We start from the raw sequence: 17,285 nt of genomic DNA on the forward strand, positions 1-17,285 counted from the left end.
GGTACAGACGTATGTTAGAGACTTACAGCCCGGTACAGTCGTATGTTAGAGACTTACAGCCCGGTACAGTCGTATGTTAGAGACTTACAGCCCGGTACAGTCGTATGTTAGAGACTTACAGCCCGGTACAGACGTATGTTAGAGACTTACAGCCCGGTACAGACGTATGTTAGAGACTTACAGCCCGGTACAGTCGTATGTTAGAGACTTACAGCCCGGTACAGTCGTATGTTAGAGACTTACAGCCCGGTACAGTCGTATGTTAGAGACTTACAGCCCGGTACAGTCGTATGTTAGAGACTTACAGCCCGTACAGTCGTATGTTAGAGACTTACAGCCCGGTACAGACGTATGTTAGAGACTTACAGCCCGGTACAGACGTATGTTAGAGACTTACAGCCCGGTACAGTCGTATGTTAGAGACTTACAGCCCGGTACAGACGTATGTTAGACTTACAGCCCGGTACAGACGTGTGTTAGAGACTTACAGCCCGGTACAGTCGTATGTTAGAGACTTACAGCCCGGTACAGACGTATGTTAGAGACTTACAGCCCGGTACAGTCGTATGTTAGAGACTTACAGCCCGGTACAGACGTATGTTAGAGACTTACAGCCCGGTACAGTCCGTATGTTAGAGACTTACAGCCCGGTACAGACGTGTGTTAGAGACTTACAGCCCGGTACAGTCGTATGTTAGGACTTACAGCCCGGTACAGTCGTATGTTAGAGACTTACAGCCCGGTACAGACGTGTGTTAGAGACTTACAGCCCGGTACAGACGTATGTTAGAGACTTACAGCCCGGTACAGTCGTATGTTAGAGACTTACAGCCCGGTACAGACGTATGTTAGAGACTTACAGCCCGGTACAGTCGTATGTTAGACTTACAGTCCGGTACAGTCGTATGTTAGAGACTTACAGCCCGGTACAGACGTGTGTTAGAGACTTACAGCCCGGTACAGACGTATGTTAGAGACTTACAGCCCGGTACAGTCGTATGTTAGAGACTTACAGCCCGGTACAGACGTATGTTAGAGACTTACAGCCCGGTACAGACGTGTGTTAGAGACTTACAGCCCGGTACAGACGTATGTTAGACTTACAGCCCGGTACAGTCGTATGTTAGAGACTTACAGCCCGGTACAGACGTATGTTAGAGACTTACAGCCCGGTACAGTCGTATGTTAGAGACTTACAGCCCGGTACAGTCGTATGTTAGAGACTTACAGCCCGGTACAGACGTATGTTAGAGACTTACAGCCCGGTACAGTCGTATGTTAGAGACTTACAGCCCGGTACAGTCGTATGTTAGAGACTTACAGCCCGGTACAGACGTATGTTAGAGACTTACAGCCCGGTACAGACGTATGTTAGAGACTTACAGCCCGGTACAGACGTATGTTAGAGACTTACAGCCCGGTACAGTCGTATGTTAGAGACTTACAGCCCGGTACAGTCGTATGTTAGAGACTTACAGCCCGGTACAGACGTATGTTAGTGACTTACAGCCCGGTACAGACGTATGTTAGAGACTTACAGCCCGGTACAGACGTGTGTTAGAGACTTACAGCCCGGTACAGTCGTATGTTAGAGACTTACAGCCCGGTACAGACGTATGTTAGAGACTTACAGCCCGGTACAGTCGTATGTTAGAGACTTACAGCCCGGTACAGTCGTATGTTAGAGACTTACAGCCCGGTACAGTCGTATGTTAGAGACTTACAGCCCGGTACAGACGTATGTTAGTGACTTACAGCCCGGTACAGACGTATGTTAGAGACTTACAGCCCGGTACAGACGTGTGTTAGAGACTTACAGCCCGGTACAGTCGTATGTTAGAGACTTACAGCCCGGTACAGACGTATGTTAGAGACTTACAGCCCGGTACAGACGTATGTTAGACTTACAGCCCGGTACAGTCGTATGTTAGAGACTTACAGCCCGGTACAGTTGTATGTTAGAGACTTACAGCCCGGTACAGTCGTATGTTAGAGACTTACAGCCCGGTACAGACGTATGTTAGACTTACAGCCCGGTACAGTCGTATGTTAGAGACTTACAGCCCGGTACAGACGTATGTTAGAGACTTACAGCCCGGTACAGTCGTATGTTAGAGACTTACAGCCCGGTACAGTCGTATGTTAGAGACTTACAGCCCGGTACAGTCGTATGTTAGAGACTTACAGCCCGGTACAGTCGTATGTTAGACTTACAGCCCGGTACAGACGTATGCTAGAGACTTACAGCCCGGTACAGACGTATGTTAGACTTACAGCCCGGTACAGTCGTATGTTAGAGACTTACAGCCCGGTACAGTCGTATGTTAGACTTACAGCCCGGTACAGACGTATGTTAGACTTACAGCCCGGTACAGTCGTATGTTAGAGACTTACAGCCCGGTACAGTCGTATGTTAGACTTACAGCCCGGTACAGACGTATGTTAGACTTACAGCCCGGTACAGTCGTATGTTAGAGACTTACAGCCCGGTACAGTCGTATGTTAGACTTACAGCCCGGTACAGTCGTATGTTAGAGACTTACAGCCCGGTACAGACGTATGTTAGAGACTTACAGCCCGGTACAGTCGTATGTTAGAGACTTACAGCCCGGTACAGACGTATGTTAGAGACTTACAGCCCGGTACAGTCGTATGTTAGAGACTTACAGCCCGGTACAGTCGTATGTTAGAGACTTACAGCCCGGTACAGTCGTATGTTAGAGACTTACAGCCCGGTACAGACGTATGTTAGAGACTTACAGCCCGGTACAGACGTATGTTAGACTTACAGCCCGGTACAGACGTATGTTAGAGACTTACAGCCCGGTACAGTCGTATGTTAGAGACTTACAGCCCGGTACAGTCGTATGTTAGACTTACAGCCCGGTACAGACGTATGTTAGAGACTTACAGCCCGGTACAGACGTATGTTAGAGACTTACAGCCCGGTACAGACGTATGTTAGTGACTTACAGCCCGGTACAGACGTATGTTAGAGACTTACAGCCCGGTACAGACGTATGTTAGAGACTTACAGCCCGGTACAGACGTATGTTAGAGACTTACAGCCCGGTACAGTCGTATGTTAGACTTACAGCCCGGTACAGACGTATGTTAGAGACTTACAGCCCGGTACAGACGTATGTTAGAGACTTACAGCCCGGTACAGACGTATGTTAGTGACTTACAGCCCGGTACAGACGTATGTTAGACTTACAGCCCGGTACAGACGTATGTTAGTGACTTACAGCCCGGTACAGACGTATGTTAGACTTACAGCCCGGTACAGACGTATGTTAGACTTACAGCCCGGTACAGTCGTATGTTAGTGACTTACAGCCCGGTACAGACGTATGTTAGAGACTTACAGCCCGGTACAGTCGTATGTTAGACTTACAGCCCGGTACAGTCGTATGTTAGAGACTTACAGCCCGGTACAGTCGTATGTTAGACTTACAGCCCGGTACAGTCGTATGTTAGACTTACAGCCCGGTACAGTCGTATGTTAGAGACTTACAGCCCGGTACAGTCGTATGTTAGAGACTTACAGCCCGGTACAGTCGTATGTTAGAGACTTACAGCCCGGTACAGTCGTATGTTAGAGACTTACAGCCCGGTACAGTCGTATGTTAGAGACTTACAGCCCGGTACAGTCGTATGTTAGAGACTTACAGCCCGGTACAGTCGTATGTTAGAGACTTACAGCCCGGTACAGTCGTATGTTAGAGACTTACAGCCCGGTACAGTCGTATGTTAGAGACTTACAGCCCGGTACAGACGTATGTTAGAGACTTACAGCCCGGTACAGTCGTATGTTAGAGACTTACAGCCCGGTACAGTCGTATGTTAGAGACTTACAGCCCGGTACAGTCGTATGTTAGAGACTTACAGCCCGGTACAGACGTATGTTAGAGACTTACAGCCCGGTACAGACGTATGTTAGAGACTTACAGCCCGGTACAGACGTATGTTAGAGACTTACAGCCCGGTACAGTCGTATGTTAGAGACTTACAGCCCGGTACAGACGTATGTTAGACTTACAGCCCGGTACAGTCGTATGTTAGAGACTTACAGCCCGGTACAGTCGTATGTTAGACTTACAGCCCGGTACAGTCGTATGTTAGAGACTTACAGCCCGGTACAGTCGTATGTTAGAGACTTACAGCCCGGTACAGTCGTATGTTAGACTTACAGCCCGGTACAGACGTATGTTAGTGACTTACAGCCCGGTACAGACGTATGTTAGAGACTTACAGCCCGGTACAGACGTATGTTAGAGACTTACAGCCCGGTACAGACGTATGTTAGAGACTTACAGCCCGGTACAGACGTATGTTAGACTTACAGCCCGGTACAGACGTATGTTAGAGACTTACAGCCCGGTACAGTCGTATGTTAGAGACTTACAGCCCGGTACAGTCGTATGTTAGAGACTTACAGCCCGGTACAGTCGTATGTTAGAGACTTACAGCCCGGTACAGTCGTATGTTAGACTTACAGCCCGGTACAGACGTATGTTAGAGACTTACAGCCCGGTACAGTCGTATGTTAGAGACTTACAGCCCGGTACAGACGTATGTTAGAGACTTACAGCCCGGTACAGTCGTATGTTAGAGACTTACAGCCCGGTACAGTCGTATGTTAGAGACTTACAGCCCGGTACAGACGTATGTTAGAGACTTACAGCCCGGTACAGACGTATGTTAGAGACTTACAGCCCGGTACAGACGTATGTTAGAGACTTACAGCCCGGTACAGACGTATGTTAGAGACTTACAGCCCGGTACAGTCGTATGTTAGAGACTTACAGCCCGGTACAGACGTATGTTAGAGACTTACAGCCCGGTACAGACGTATGTTAGAGACTTACAGCCCGGTACAGACGTATGTTAGAGACTTACAGCCCGGTACAGACGTATGTTAGAGACTTACAGCCCGGTACAGACGTATGTTAGAGACTTACAGCCCGGTACAGACGTATGTTAGACTTACAGCCCGGTACAGTCGTATGTTAGAGACTTACAGCCCGGTACAGACGTATGTTAGAGACTTACAGCCCGGTACAGTCGTATGTTAGAGACTTACAGCCCGGTACAGTCGTATGTTAGAGACTTACAGCCCGGTACAGACGTATGTTAGAGACTTACAGCCCGGTACAGTCGTATGTTAGAGACTTACAGCCCGGTACAGTCGTATGTTAGAGACTTACAGCCCGGTACAGTCGTATGTTAGAGACTTACAGCCCGGTACAGACGTATGTTAGAGACTTACAGCCCGGTACAGTCGTATGTTAGAGACTTACAGCCCGGTACAGACGTATGTTAGAGACTTACAGCCCGGTACAGTCGTATGTTAGTGACTTACAGCCCGGTACAGACGTATGTTAGACTTACAGCCCGGTACAGTCGTATGTTAGAGACTTACAGCCCGGTACAGACGTATGTTAGAGACTTACAGCCCGGTACAGACGTATGTTAGAGACTTACAGCCCGGTACAGACGTATGTTAGACTTACAGCCCGGTACAGTCGTATGTTAGAGACTTACAGCCCGGTACAGTCGTATGTTAGAGACTTACAGCCCGGTACAGTCGTATGTTAGAGACTTACAGCCCGGTACAGTCGTATGTTAGAGACTTACAGCCCGGTACAGACGTATGTTAGACTTACAGCCCGGTACAGTCGTATGTTAGTGACTTACAGCCCGGTACAGACGTATGTTAGACTTACAGCCCGGTACAGTCGTATGTTAGAGACTTACAGCCCGGTACAGACGTATGTTAGAGACTTACAGCCCGGTACAGACGTATGTTAGAGACTTACAGCCCGGTACAGACGTATGTTAGAGACTTACAGCCCGGTACAGTCGTATGTTAGAGACTTACAGCCCGGTACAGACGTATGTTAGAGACTTACAGCCCGGTACAGACGTATGTTTCATGTGTTTCAGACTCTGGCGTCGGCGATCGCTTCACGCAGGTGATGACGGCCCAGCAGGTCGTGAAAGGAGACGATGGACAGGAGGTAGCTCTGACCCAGGACCCCGCCCCCCTCTGCCCTTTGCCCTCTGACCCCACCCTCTGACCCCCTCTGACCCCGCCCCCCTCTGACCCAGACCCCGCCCTCTGCCCTCTGACCCCGCCCTCTGCCCCCTGACCCCACCCCCTGACCCCGCCCTCTGACCCCCTCTGACCCCGCCCCCCTCTGCCCCCTGACCCCGCCCTCTGCCCCCTGACCCCGCCCTCTAAACCCACCCTCTGCCCCCTGACCCCACCCCCTGACCCCGCCCTCTGCCCCCGCCCTCTGACCCCGCCCCCTCTGCCCTCTGACTCCGCCCTCTGACCCCTGACCCCGCCCTCTGACCCCGCCCCCTGACCCCGCCCTCTGCTTCTGATTGGCAGGTGCTGCTCTCCTTCCCTGACGGGTCCCTGGAGGGCGTGGATCAGGTCCAGGACCTGATCCCGCCCTCTGCCCCCTGACTCCGCCCCCTGACCCCGCCCTCTGCTTCTGATCGGCAGGTGCTGCTCTCCTTCCCTGACGGGTCCCTGGAGGGCGTGGATCAGGTCCAGGACCTGATCCCGCCCTCTGCCCCCTGACCCCACCCCCTGACCCCGCCCTCTGCCCCCGCCCTCTGACCCCGCCCCCTCTGCCCTCTGACCCCGCCCCCTGACCCCTGACCCCGCCCTCTGACCCCGCCCTCTGACCCCGCCCCCTGACCCCGCCCTCTGCTTCTGATTGGCAGGTGCTGCTCTCCTTCCCTGACGGGTCCCTGGAGGGCGTGGATCAGGTCCAGGACCTGACCCCGCCCTCTGACCCCGCCCTCTGACCCCGCCCCCTGACCCCGCCCTCTGCTTCTGATTGGCAGGTGCTGCTCTCCTTCCCTGACGGGTCCCTGGAGGGCGTGGATCAGGTCCAGGACCTGACCCCGCCCTCTGACCCCGCCCCCTGACCCCTGACCCCGCCCTCTGACCTCGCCCCCTGACCCCGCCCTCTGCTTCTGATTGGCAGGTGCTGCTCTCCTTCCCTGACGGGTCCCTGGAGGGCGTGGATCAGGTCCAGGACCTGACCCCGCCCTCTGACCCCGCCCCCTGACCCCGCCCTCTGACCCCGCCCCCTGACCCCGCCCTCTGCTTCTGATTGGCAGGTGCTGCTCTCCTTCCCTGACGGGTCCCTGGAGGGCGTGGATCAGGTCCAGGACCTGCCCGAGTATCTGCCTGAAGACGAGAGTCCGTCCCTGGACCCGGATCGAGCCGTGACGTGTGTGGGCTCTGGAGAGGGCGGGGCCGGATGGCTGGGCGCCGCCGCCAACTTCCTGTCCCGCTCCTTCTACTGGTGATGTCACTTCCTGGTGACATCACTTCCTGTGCCCAGGGCGGCTTCACCCAAATCTAAAAGCGTCTTTAAAAAAGTGTCAATGTAGAAACAAAAATGAGGATGAAACAAAACAGAAAAGCAACAAATGAAGAGTTGCTCTGTTTCTCTCCAGTCGAGAATCTACTAGATTTGGGTAAAGCTGAACTGGAGAAAATGTGCTCAGTTAACGTGGGTGAAAGGCTAAAATCTGAGATAATTCTAATATTATTGACTGAGCCGTAAAACTGGAAATTCATCCTGTAATAAAGAAGATCTTTCATTTATAAAACACAAGGTTCAGGTTGTTTTGCGCTCGACGTCTGTTTGTTTGTCCTGGGTTTGATCCAAGCTCCTCATGACGAACACGGCTCAAACACGGCTCAAACACGGCTCAAACACGGCTCAAACACGGCTCAAACACGGCTCAAACACGGCTCAAACACGGCTCAAACACGGCTCAAACACGGCTCAAACACGGGACAAACACGGGCCAAACACGGCTCGAACACGGCTCAAACACGGGACAAACACGGGCCAAACACGGCTCAAACAAGCTCAAACACGGCTCAAACACGGCTCAAACACGGCTCAAACACGGCTCAAACACGGGACAAACACGGGACAAACACGGGACAAACACGGCTCAAACACGGCTCAAACACGGCTCAAACACGGCTCAAACACGGCTCAAACACGGCTCAAACACGGCTCAAACACGGGACAAACACGGCTCAAACACGGCTCAAACACGGCTCAAACACGGCTCAAACACGGCTCAAACACGGCTCAAACACGGCTCAAACACGGCTCAAACACGGCTCAAACACGGGACAAACACGGCTCAAACACGGCTCAAACACGGCTCAAACACGGCTCAAACGTTTCTTAACATTTACTTTAAGTAATTTGAAGCTAAAAGTCTTAAAGGAATAGGCCACCGTTTTTACATACTAAGATATGTTCTTACCTAACCTTAGTCGAGTTAATATATCCCCGTCTGGTTTTTGTCCGTGCGCTCACACATACGCAGCCTCTCCCACATGTCACATAGCTCCAAAAAAGCTCACGATAGAAGCTACCAAGCTCTTCCACGTGTTCCCTATTTAAATAAAGTTACGTGAAGTGTTTTCATGCCAAGTATATTTACACAGAAATGTAACATGTCGATTTTATAAGCAAATAAAAAGGGGGACTATATTGTGAGGCGTAAAGATACAGGAGCACAGCGTCCGCACAGTAACTCCTAAAGACTTCCCCGCTCACTTCCGTCAATAACCTTTAGGAGTTACTGCGCAGACGTTTTACTCCTCGTATCATTACGCCTCACAATATAGTTCCCCTTTTTATTTGCTTATAAAATCGACATGTTACATTTCTGTGTAAATATACTTTGCATGAAAACACTTCACGTAACTTTATTTAAATAGGGAACACGTGGAAGAGCTTGGTAGCTTCTATCGTGAGCTTTTTTGGAGCTATGTGACATGTGGGAGAGGCTGCGTATGTGTGAGCGCACGGACAAAAACCAGACGGGGATATATTAACTCGGCTAAAGTGAGGTAAGAACATATTTTAGTATGTAAAAACGGTGGCCTATTCCTTTAAACACACAAACTGCTCAGTAACAAACACAGGCGGCTGTGGTTCATGAGACGGTTCCTCTTATTTAAACTCACGTGTGCTTTATGTTTCTACTCTCGTGTTATTATTTAAAGTCACGTGTGCTTTATGTTTCTACTCTCGTGTTATTATTTAAAGTCACGTGTGCTTTATGTTTCTACTCTCGTGTTATTATTTAAAGTCACGTGTGCTTTATGTTTCTACTCTCGTGTTATTATTTAAAGTCACGTGTGCTTTATGTTTCTACTCTCGTGTTATTATTTATTTAAACTCACGTGTGCTTTATGTTTCTACTCTCGTGTTATTTAAAGTCACGTGTGCTTTGTTTCTACTCTCGTGTTATTTAAAGTCACGTGTGCTTTGTTTCTACTCTCGTGTTATTTAAACTCATGTGTGCTTTATGTTTCTACTCTCATGATATTTAAACTCACGTGTGCTTTATGTTTCTACTCTCGTGTTTTTATTTATTTAAACTCACGTGTGCTTTATGTTTCTACTCTCGTGTTATTATTTAAACTCACGTGTGCTTTATGTTTCTACTCTCGTGTTATTTAAACTCACGTGTGCTTTATGTTTCTACTCTCGTGTTATTTAAACTCACGTGTGCTTTATGTTTCTACTCTCGTGTTATTTAAAGTCACGTGTGCTTTATGTTTCTACTCTCGTGTTATTTAAACTCACGTGTGCTTTATGTTTCTACTCTCGTGTTATTATTTAAACTCACGTGTGCTTTATGTTTCTACTCTCGTGTTATTTAAAGTCACGTGTGCTTTATGTTTCTACTCTCGTGTTATTATTTAAACTCACGTGTGCTTTATGTTTCTACTCTCGTGTTATTTATTTGGACTAAACGTTTGTGAAGTTTAGTCGTGTTTTTACCAAACCTTTTGAACCAACATTTGTGCCTCGTGAGGAAATACTTTTTACGATTAATACTTTACACTTTTACTTCACGACATTCAGAGCAGTGTCTGAAACAAAACATGTACAACAGGCTCCTGACATCACATAACCTAAAGGTGTTGCGACAGTTTAACACCAGTTCCTAAACTTTATTTAAATGGTTACTTTATACTCGAGTAAACATTGTACTGGAGTAAAAGTATTTGTTACTTTGCTGCTGACACGAGAACACATTCTGAAGTATTTAAATCACCAAAGTATTCATTTGTATGTACTCTGACCAAAACATGTACAATAGGCGAACACCTCCCCGGTCGGGAGGGCGTCTCAGATCCGTGTGATTTTGATTTAAACTCAGGCTGAAACATTGTCACGTTTACTGAAAACTCAAGAGTTTTTTTTTCTGACGATGTGGAAAAATAAAGTCATTTTTCTCTGAATTTTGTGACCATCCATTTTCTGTCTGATCCACACACACCTCCTCCAGCTGTTCTAACCCCGAGGCCACACCTCCTCCAGCTGTTCTGACCCCGAGGCCACACCTCCTCCAGCTGTTCTGACCTCGAGGCCACACCTCCTCCAGCTGTTCTGACCTCGAGGCCACACCTCCTCCAGCTGTTCTGACCTCGAGGCCACACCTCCTCCAGCTGTTCTGACCCCGAGGCCACACCTCCTCCAGCTGTTCTGACCTCGAGGCCACACCTCCTCCAGCTGTTCTGACCCCGAGGCCACACCTCCTCCAGCTGTTCTGACCCCGAGGCCACACCTCCTCCAGCTGTTCTGACCTCGAGGCCACACCTCCTCCAGCTGTTCTGACCTCGAGGCCACACCTCCTCCAGCTGTTCTGACCTCGAGGCCACACCTCCTCCAGCTGTTCTGACCTCGAGGCCACACCTCCTCCAGCTGTTCTGACCCCGAGGCCACACCTCCTCCAGCTGTTCTGACCTCGAGGCCACACCTCCTCCAGCTGTTCTGACCCCGAGGCCACACCTCCTCCAGCTGTTCTGACCCCGAGGCCACACCTCCTCCAGCTGTTCTGACCTCGAGGCCACACCTCCTCCAGCTGTTCTGACCCCGAGGCCACACCTCCTCCAGCTGTTCTGACCCCGAGGCCACACCAGGCCAGCTCGGAGACATAGTCCCACCAGCGTGTCCTGGGTCCACGAGGCCTTGTCCCACTAGGACATGCCTGGAACACCTCCCGCGGGAGGCGACCAGGAGGTATCCGGAACAGATGCCCGAGCCACCTCAGCTGCTCCTTTCCACGTGGAGGAGCAGCGACTCTACTCCGAGCTCCTCCCGGGTCACTGAGCTCCTCACCCCCAGCCACCCTGCGAAGGAAACTCATTTCGGCCGCTTGTATTCGCGATCTCGTTCTTTCGGTCATGACCCAAATCACATGACCATAGGTGAGGATCACATGACCACAGGTGAGGATCACATGACCACAGGTGAGGATCACATGACCATAGGTGAGGATCACATGACCATAGGTGAGGATCACATGACCATAGGTGAGGATCACATGACCATAGGTGAGGATCACATGACCATAGGTGAGGATCACATGACCACAGGCGAGGATCACATGACCATAGGCGAGGATCACATGACCATAGGCGAGGATCACATGACCATAGGTGAGGATCACATGACCACAGGTGAGGATCACATGACCATAGGTGAGGATCACATGACCACAGGTGAGGGTCACATGACCATAGGTGAGGGCGGGGCCGACAGACCGATACAGCGACCGCATCACTGCTGACGCCGCACCGATCCGTCTGTCCATCTCACGCTCCATCCGTCCCTCACTGAGAACAAGACCTGAGATACTTGAACTCCTCCACTTGAAGTAAGGACTCCCCACCGACCTGTAGAGGGGAAGGAGAACCATGGCCTCGGGTTTGGAGGTGCTGATCCTCATCCCGGCCGCTACACACTCGGCTGCAAACCGCCCCAGGGCAGCTGAAGGTCCAACAGAACAACATCATCTGTAAACAGCAGAGATGAGATCCTGAGGCTCCCAAACCGGACGCCCTCCGGCCCCTCCGGCCCCTCCGACCCCTCCGGCCCCTCCGGCCCCTCCGGCCCCTGGCTGCTCCGAGAAACTCTGTCCATAAAAGTAATGAACAGAACCGGTGACAAAGGGCAGCCCTGAGGAGACCAACACGCACCGGGAACAGGTCTGACTTACTGCCGGCAATGAACCACGAGGGCCCCGGACCCCATACTCCCGGAGCACCCCCCACAGGGCACCACGAGGGCCCCGGACCCCATACTCCCGGAGCACCCCCCACAGGGCACCACGAGGGCCCCGGACCCCATACTCCCGGAGCACCCCCCACAGGGCACCACGAGGGCCCCGGACCCCATACTCCCGGAGCACCCCCCACAGGGCACCACGAGGGCCCCGGACCCCATACTCCCGGAGCACACGCCCCACAGGGCACCACGAGGGCCCCGGACCCCATACTCCCGGAGCATTCCCCACAGGGCACCACGAGGGCCCCGGACCCCATACTCCCGGAGCACCCCCCACAGGGCACCACGAGGGCCCCGGACCCCATACTCCCGGAGCACCCCCCACAGGGCACCACGAGGGCCCCGGACCCCATACTCCCGGAGCACCCCCCACAGGGCACCACGAGGGCCCCGGACCCCATACTCCCGGAGCACCCCCCACAGGGCACCACGAGGGCCCCGGACCCCATACTCCCGGAGCACCCCCCACAGGGCACCACGAGGGACGCGGTTGAACGCTTTCTCCAGATCCACAAAACACATGTGGACTGGTTGGGCGAACTCCCACGAACCCTCGAGCACCCGATGAAGGGTGTAGAGCTGGTCCAGTGTGCCACGACCAGGACGAAAACCACATTGTTCCTCCTGGATCCGAGGTTCAACTATCGGCCGGATCCTCCTCTCCAGCACCCTGGAGTAGACCTTACCGGGGAGGCTGAGGAGGGTGATTCCTCTGTAATTGGAACACACCCTCCGATCCCCCTTCTTAAAGAGAGGGACCACCACCCCGGTCTGCCAATCCAGGGGCACTGTCCCCGACCGCCACGCGATGCTGCAGAGACGTGTCAGCCAAGACAGTCCTACAACATCCAGAGACTTAAGGTACTCAGGGCGAATCTCATCCACCCCCGGAGCCACCGAGGAGCTTTCTCACCACCTCGGTGACTTCAGCCCCGGTGATGGGCGAGCCCACCTCCGAGTCCCCAGCCTCTGCTTCCTCATCGGAAGACGTGACGGCGGGATTGAGGAGGTCCTCGAAGTCCTCCTTCCACCGCCCGACGACATCCCCAGTCGAGGTCAGCAGCTCCCCACCCGCACTGTAAACAGTGTTGGTGAAGCACTGCTTCCCCCTCCTGAGGCGCCGGATGGTTTGCCAGAATCTCCTCGAGGCCGACCGATAGTCTTCCTCCATGGCCTCCCCGAACTCCTCCCAGACCCGAGTTTTAGCCTCCGCGACCGCACGAGCTGCAGCACGCTTGGCCTGCCGGTACCTCTCAGCTGCCTCAGGAGTCCCACAAGCCAACAAGGCCAGGTAGGACTCCTTCTTCAGCTTGACGGCATCCCTTACTTCCGGGCGCCACCACCGGGTTCGGGGATTGCCGCCGCGACAGGCACCAGAGACCTTACGGCCACAACTACGAGCAGCCGCATCGACAATGGAGGAGGAGAACAGAGTCCACTCGGACTCCATGTCCCCCGCCTCCCCCGGAATCTGGGTGAAGCTCTTCCGGAGGTGGGAGTTGAAGACCCCACTGACAGAGGGATCCGCCAGACGTTCCCAGCAGACCCTCACAACACGTTTGGTTCTGCCAGGTCTGACCGGCTTCCTCCCCTGCCAGCGGATCCAGCTCACCACCAGGTGGTGATCGGTTGACAGCTCCGCCCCTCTCTTCACCCGAGTGTCCGAGACACGCGGCCGGAGGTCAGACGACACAACTACAAAGTCGATCATCGACCTCCTGCCTAGGGTGTCCTGGTGCCACGTGCACTTATGGACACCCTTGTGCTCGAACATGGTGTTCGTTATGGACAAACTGTGACTAGCACAGAAGTCCAATAACAGAACACCACTCGGGTTCAGATCGGGGAGGCCGTTCTTCCCAATCACCCCCTCCCAGGTCTCACTGTCGTTACCCACGTGGGCGTTGAAGTCCCCCAGCAGAACAATGGAGTCCCCAGTCGGAGCACCATCTAGCGCCCCTCCCAGGGACTCCAAGAAGGCCGGGTACTCTGCACCGATGTTGGGCCCGTAGGCCGAAACAACGGTGAGAGACCTGTCCCCGACCCGAAGGCGTAGGGACGCGACCCTCTCGTCCACCGGGGTGAACTCCAACACGTGACGGCTGAGCTGGGGGGATATGAGCAAACCCACCCCAGCCCGCCGCCTCTCCCCGCGGGCAACTCCAGAAACATGGAGAGTCCAGCCTCTCTCCAGGAGTTGGGATCCGGAACCCAAGCTGTGCGTGGAGGCGAGCCCGACTAGTAAGTAAGTAAGTAAGTAGAAAATTTATTGTCCCCATGGGGAAATTCATCTGCAGTGAGTACACAAATACAACAGTGACACAGCAGACAAATCCAAACATACAAAGAACAAACCACGGCCAGTCAACCTCAGTTTAAATTGTTAAAATCGTTATCTACATTCCTTAAAAACCTTCTCTGACAGACCAGCTGTGCAGAATAAAAAAATAAAAAAAATAAAAACATCACTGTTGGTTACTTCGAATTGTTGGTTTGTTTAATTGTAAAATGGCTTGTGGCACAAATGACTGCCTGGTCCTGTTTTTAGTCAGGGCGGGGCTCCTGTACCTTCGACCTGAGGGAAGCAGCTCAAACTCACTAAACAGAGGATGTTTTGAGTCCGATAATATTATGTCTGCTTTATTCCGAGCTCGAGTAAATTAAATGTCCTGCAGACCCTTCAGAGGAACACCCAGGATTTTGTTTGCAACTGTACATATTTTCCTGAGGGAGTTCTTTTGTGCCTCAGTCATGGCCCCGAAATAACAGATGATACAGAAAGTCAGAACACTCTCCACAAAAGCACTGTCATTTTCAACATGTTTCTATCCACCTGAAAGGACACCAGTTTCTTCATAAAATATAGTCTCTGTTGACCCTTTTTTGTGATGTGATCTGTACTTTTATCCCACTTTAATTTGTCATCTAAGATCACACCCAGATACTTGTGCTCAGAGACAGAATCAATGACTTCTCCTTTGATGATGGTCGGGCTGTGTGTGGACTCCCGCCTGAAGTCGATGGTCAGCTCCCTCGTCTTTGTTGTGTTCAATAGGAGATGGGAGTCGTCACACCAGGAGATGAACTCGTTTAGGACAGGGCCGTGTTCAGTCTTGTTCTCCCGAAGCAGGCTGATAAGGGCTGTATCATCAGCGAACTTTACCAAGTGCCTGCCAGGGTGGGAGCTGGTGCAGCCATTGGTGTAAAGAATGTAAAGCAATGGCGATAATACGCACCCTTGAGGAGAGCCGATGTTAGTGACTATCCTGTCTGAGAACACAGACCCCATCCGGACCTGCTGCACTCGTTGGCTGAGGAAGAGGAAGGACTATATCTAGCCGGTATCTCTCAACCTCCCGCACAAGCTCAGTGTAAATGAGCCAGAACTGAACTTGTGTGAATCAGAGTCAAAAATCATCCTAATTTATCTTATTGGGTCATGCTGTACGGCAACACTACAGTGGGAAGAAAAAGTAAGTACGGAAGGAATTTTTCACATTTCTGCCTAAATTGGTCACTAAATGTGGTCTGATCTTCTGATCTGATTCTTAAAACTTAAACTAAAACCACCCAAACATTTACATTTTATCATCTTTATTGGCCATAAACCAGCAGAGGATTTGACCTGCTCTATTTGTCAGGACATCTTAAAGGAGCCTGTCGTGTTGAGCTGCAGCCACAGCTTTTGTAAAGACTGTGTGAGGAGCTGGTGGAGAGAGAAGCCCACACAGGAGTGCCCTGTTTGTAAAAGAAGATCCTCCAGGAGCGACCCGCCACGAAACCTGGCTCTGAGGAACCTGTGTGAGGCCTATGTCCAGCAAAGAGAGCAGAAGACTCCAGAAGAGCAGGAGTGTCGAGTGCACTCAGAGAGACTCAAACTGTTCTGTCTGACTGACCAGCAGCCGGTCTGTGTGGTGTGTCGGGACTCGGCTGCTCATAGAAAACACCACTTTAAACCAATGGAAGAAGCAACAACAGATCTCAAGGAGAATCTGCAGAAGTCTCTGAGTCCTTTGAAGGAAAGACTGAAGCTCCTGAAAGATGTTAAAGATAGTTGTGATTTGACTTTGGCTCACATCAAAGATCAGTCTCTCCAAACGACAAAGCTAATTGATGAACAGTTCTTAAAACTGCATGACTTCCTTTCACAACAGCAGAACTCCCGGATGAAGGCTCTGGAGGAGGAAGAGAAGCAGAAGACTCAGAGGATGAAGGACAAGATGGCGGCTGTGAGCAGAGAGATAGAAGCTCTGTCAGAAAGCATCAGAGCCACAGAGGAGCAGCTCAGAGCGCCAGACGTCTCCTTCCTGCTCAAATACAAGGCTGCAGTGGAGAGAGTGCAGCGCTGCCCCCTGCTGGAGGAGGAGCCACAGCTGGAACCAGGAGCTCTGATAGACCAGGCCAAACATCTGGGCAACCTGGCCTTCAACATCTGGACCAACATGAAGAGACTGGTGCAGTTCTTTCCCATCATTTTAGATCCAAACACGGCCCACCAAGTTCTCAGTCTGTCAGATGATCTGACGAGTGCAAGTTTGTCTGAAGAGGAACGTCAGCTTCCAAAGAACCCAGAAAGAATCATGAATGATGTACCACTAGTGCGCGGTTATGAAGGCTATAACTCAGGCTCTCATATTTGGGAAATTGATGTTGAAAGCAGTAACAGCTGGGGACTGGGTGTGGTCACAGAGGCCCTGTTCCAAATCAAAGATTATGATGATGTTGACCCTGATGTCGGATTTTGGCCAATATTTTTTGACAATGGACAATACGAAGTTATTCACATGCACAGAAAGGAGACTGTAGTGAAAGCAAAGTCGAGTCCCTGGAGGATAAAGATTCATCTTGAATGTAACAAACGTAAGGTGACTTTTTATGACGCTGACACTAACACCTGCATACACTCCTTCTCTAAACTCAGCAAATTAAAACTGTTTCCAGTTTTAAGCTCTGAAGGCCCAATGTCTGTCCTGCCTCAGAAAAAACGACTGTGGTTTCCTTCAAATAGTGACAAGTACATGTAACGAGAATACATTTTATTCTGAAATATTGGGTCTCATCAGCAGCAACTAAATAGTTGACAGTATTTTACATTATGGAATGTAAATATAACTAATTTTCTTTCCCCCATAATTCCTCTGC

The 17,285-nt window shown here is 51.4% G+C and overlaps 2 protein-coding genes across 2 annotated transcripts; both read left to right on the forward strand.

Annotated features, from left to right (window-relative positions):
* Positions 1–5,964: 5,964 nt before the first annotated feature.
* Positions 5,965–7,358, forward strand: LOC306982907 (armadillo repeat-containing protein 1-like). Its single transcript, XM_079583349.1, has 2 exons — positions 5,965–6,023; positions 7,144–7,358. Exons 1-2 carry the CDS (start codon positions 5,982–5,984, stop codon positions 7,333–7,335), a joined length of 234 nt encoding a protein of 77 aa, XP_079439475.1. The 5' UTR covers positions 5,965–5,981; the 3' UTR covers positions 7,336–7,358.
* Positions 7,359–15,582: 8,224 nt separating this feature from the next.
* LOC306982908 (zinc-binding protein A33-like) lies at positions 15,583–16,876 on the forward strand (the record flags this gene model as incomplete). The annotated part of the gene is made up of 2 exons (XM_079583350.1): positions 15,583–15,616; positions 15,756–16,876. Coding segments are annotated over 2 exons (1,155 nt in total), but the record flags the coding sequence as incomplete, so codon positions are not given.
* Between the last annotated feature and the right edge of the window lie 409 nt (positions 16,877–17,285).

This window comes from Gobius niger (genome assembly GCF_951799975.1).
Source record: "Gobius niger genome assembly, contig: SCAFFOLD_159, whole genome shotgun sequence".
NCBI classification, from domain to species: domain Eukaryota; kingdom Metazoa; phylum Chordata; class Actinopteri; order Gobiiformes; family Gobiidae; genus Gobius; species Gobius niger.